The sequence below is a fragment of the Dichomitus squalens genome (assembly GCF_000275845.1).
Source record: "Dichomitus squalens LYAD-421 SS1 unplaced genomic scaffold DICSQscaffold_540, whole genome shotgun sequence".
NCBI lineage: Eukaryota > Fungi > Basidiomycota > Agaricomycetes > Polyporales > Polyporaceae > Dichomitus > Dichomitus squalens.
Genome location: NW_006767422.1, coordinates 265 through 2,003, shown reverse-complemented (window position 1 = coordinate 2,003; position 1,739 = coordinate 265). Strand labels below are relative to the sequence as shown.

The window sequence follows — 1,739 nt, the reverse complement described above, 5'->3', positions numbered from 1 at the left end:
GAGCTCCCTCCTTCGTTCTGGGTGCATGCCGTCTCTACCTTTGTCCACACGCGAAATCGCATGCCCACATCTGCTCTAGACGGCGGCATACCCTACACAGCATGGAAGGGCGATGGGAGGAAGCCAGATGTGTCCTACTTTCGAGTCTTTGGCTCCCTGGCCTATGTTCTGGTGCGCAAGAAGGATCGCAAAGCGCTGCAGTCTCACACTTGCAAGTGCATCTTCATTGGGTACCCAGATGGCACCAAGGCCTGGCGATTTTTGGGACCCTGCAGCGAAGAAGGTGCTCATCTCGTCGCATGCAGTGTTCGATGAGAGCTGCTTTCCTGGAAACTCGCCCTTCATCAATGTCTTTGGCCTTCCCCTGGATGATGTGGATGTCCCTGGTGCACCAGACGACGAGGATGCAGACTCTGCGCCCCAGGACAATGTGCCAGATGTGCCAGAGCTGCAGGATCAGGGGGGAGACAACGACTATGATGCTCCTGCACCTCCTGCACCACCAGCTCCACCTGCGCCTCCTGTGCCTCAAATTCCGCCTCCTGCGCCTCAAATTGCGCCCCCTGCGCCTCAGAGTCCACCTCCTAACATCGCTCCATCGCGCTCTCCATCTCCTGACGTTGCAGAGCCCCAGTCGCGCTCTCAGAGCCCACCAGCACCTCCACAACTCCCTCCTGCACCAGTCGCTCCACAGGCTCCTCAGCCACCGCCTCCTGTGCCCATAGCTCGTCCCCCTGCACCGTCTGTCCACCAGCCAGCCCAGGGTCAAGGCGGCTTCAGACCTTACCCAGCACTCGCTCGGAAACAGCTCCCAGCTCGCTCTACTCGCTACCAGGGTTCCCTCAATGACAGGGACCTTGAACGCCAGAACCTCGTCGCTCCTCGCCACCGCATTCGCTCTGTGTCCCCTGCTCCAGCTCCAGCTCCAGAATCTCCTCGGAATTCGCCCTCACCAGATCCTCTAATTGACGCACCAGTCGATCCAGCTCCTGCTCGCATGCTCGCCCCTCGCTCTACTACTCCTCCTCCAAGTCCCACATCCTCAGACAACGAATTGGACTGCATAGGAAGCGACGATGTGGACACTCTGCAGGCCATGCTGGCAGGCATTGGGTACGTCTGCTCTGCCCAAGTCGACAATTTCCTGCCCTATGACGATGCCCTGGAGTTCGCATTCAAGTCAGTGGTCCAGCACGCGTTCAAGGCGGACCAGGAGCACTTTGGAGAGCCCAAGTCGATTGCTGAGGTCATGCTGTTAGCTGCAGTGGGCCTCAGAGGGGTCACAATGGCCTAAGTCGAGCTCTGTAAGTCTTAACATTGCAAGGAAACTGTGCTACGCACCTAAGTCGAGCTCTGTAAGTCTTAAGGACTGCAGAGTCGACTCAGGCGCAGATGACGGCGCACAGAGCGCGTGGGAACTAGCTAACACAACCATACACTAAGTGGCGCTGGAATGGCGCCAAACGGACCAGAAGTGCGTAAGGTAGACACTATTCTAGAGTGCAGTCAGATCTACAGTAACGGAGACTACTAGTGAAAGAAATGAAGTATCTGTATGGAAACGAGAGTTGTGACTATACGAAAATTACCAGAGGTAGTGGACAGTGCGAACTATGTAGGGCACAAAGCAGGACTTGGTGCGATTAAAACCGCAGGCGCTACAGCACCGACTCCAACACATGCAGCTCGCTCCAGATGAGCGCAGCAAGTGGCTCAAGGCTGCTCAGGACGAAATCCAG

At 56.8% G+C, this 1,739-nt stretch overlaps 1 protein-coding gene across 1 annotated transcript; it reads left to right on the top strand.

Annotated features, from left to right (window-relative positions):
• Window positions 1-238: 238 nt before the first annotated feature.
• DICSQDRAFT_176232 (uncharacterized protein) lies at window positions 239-1,294 on the top strand (the record flags this gene model as incomplete). Its single annotated transcript, XM_007371964.1, has 1 exon — window positions 239-1,294. The coding sequence occupies one exon, from the start codon at window positions 239-241 to the stop codon at window positions 1,292-1,294; it is 1,056 nt and encodes a 351-aa protein (XP_007372026.1).
• Between the last annotated feature and the right edge of the window lie 445 nt (window positions 1,295-1,739).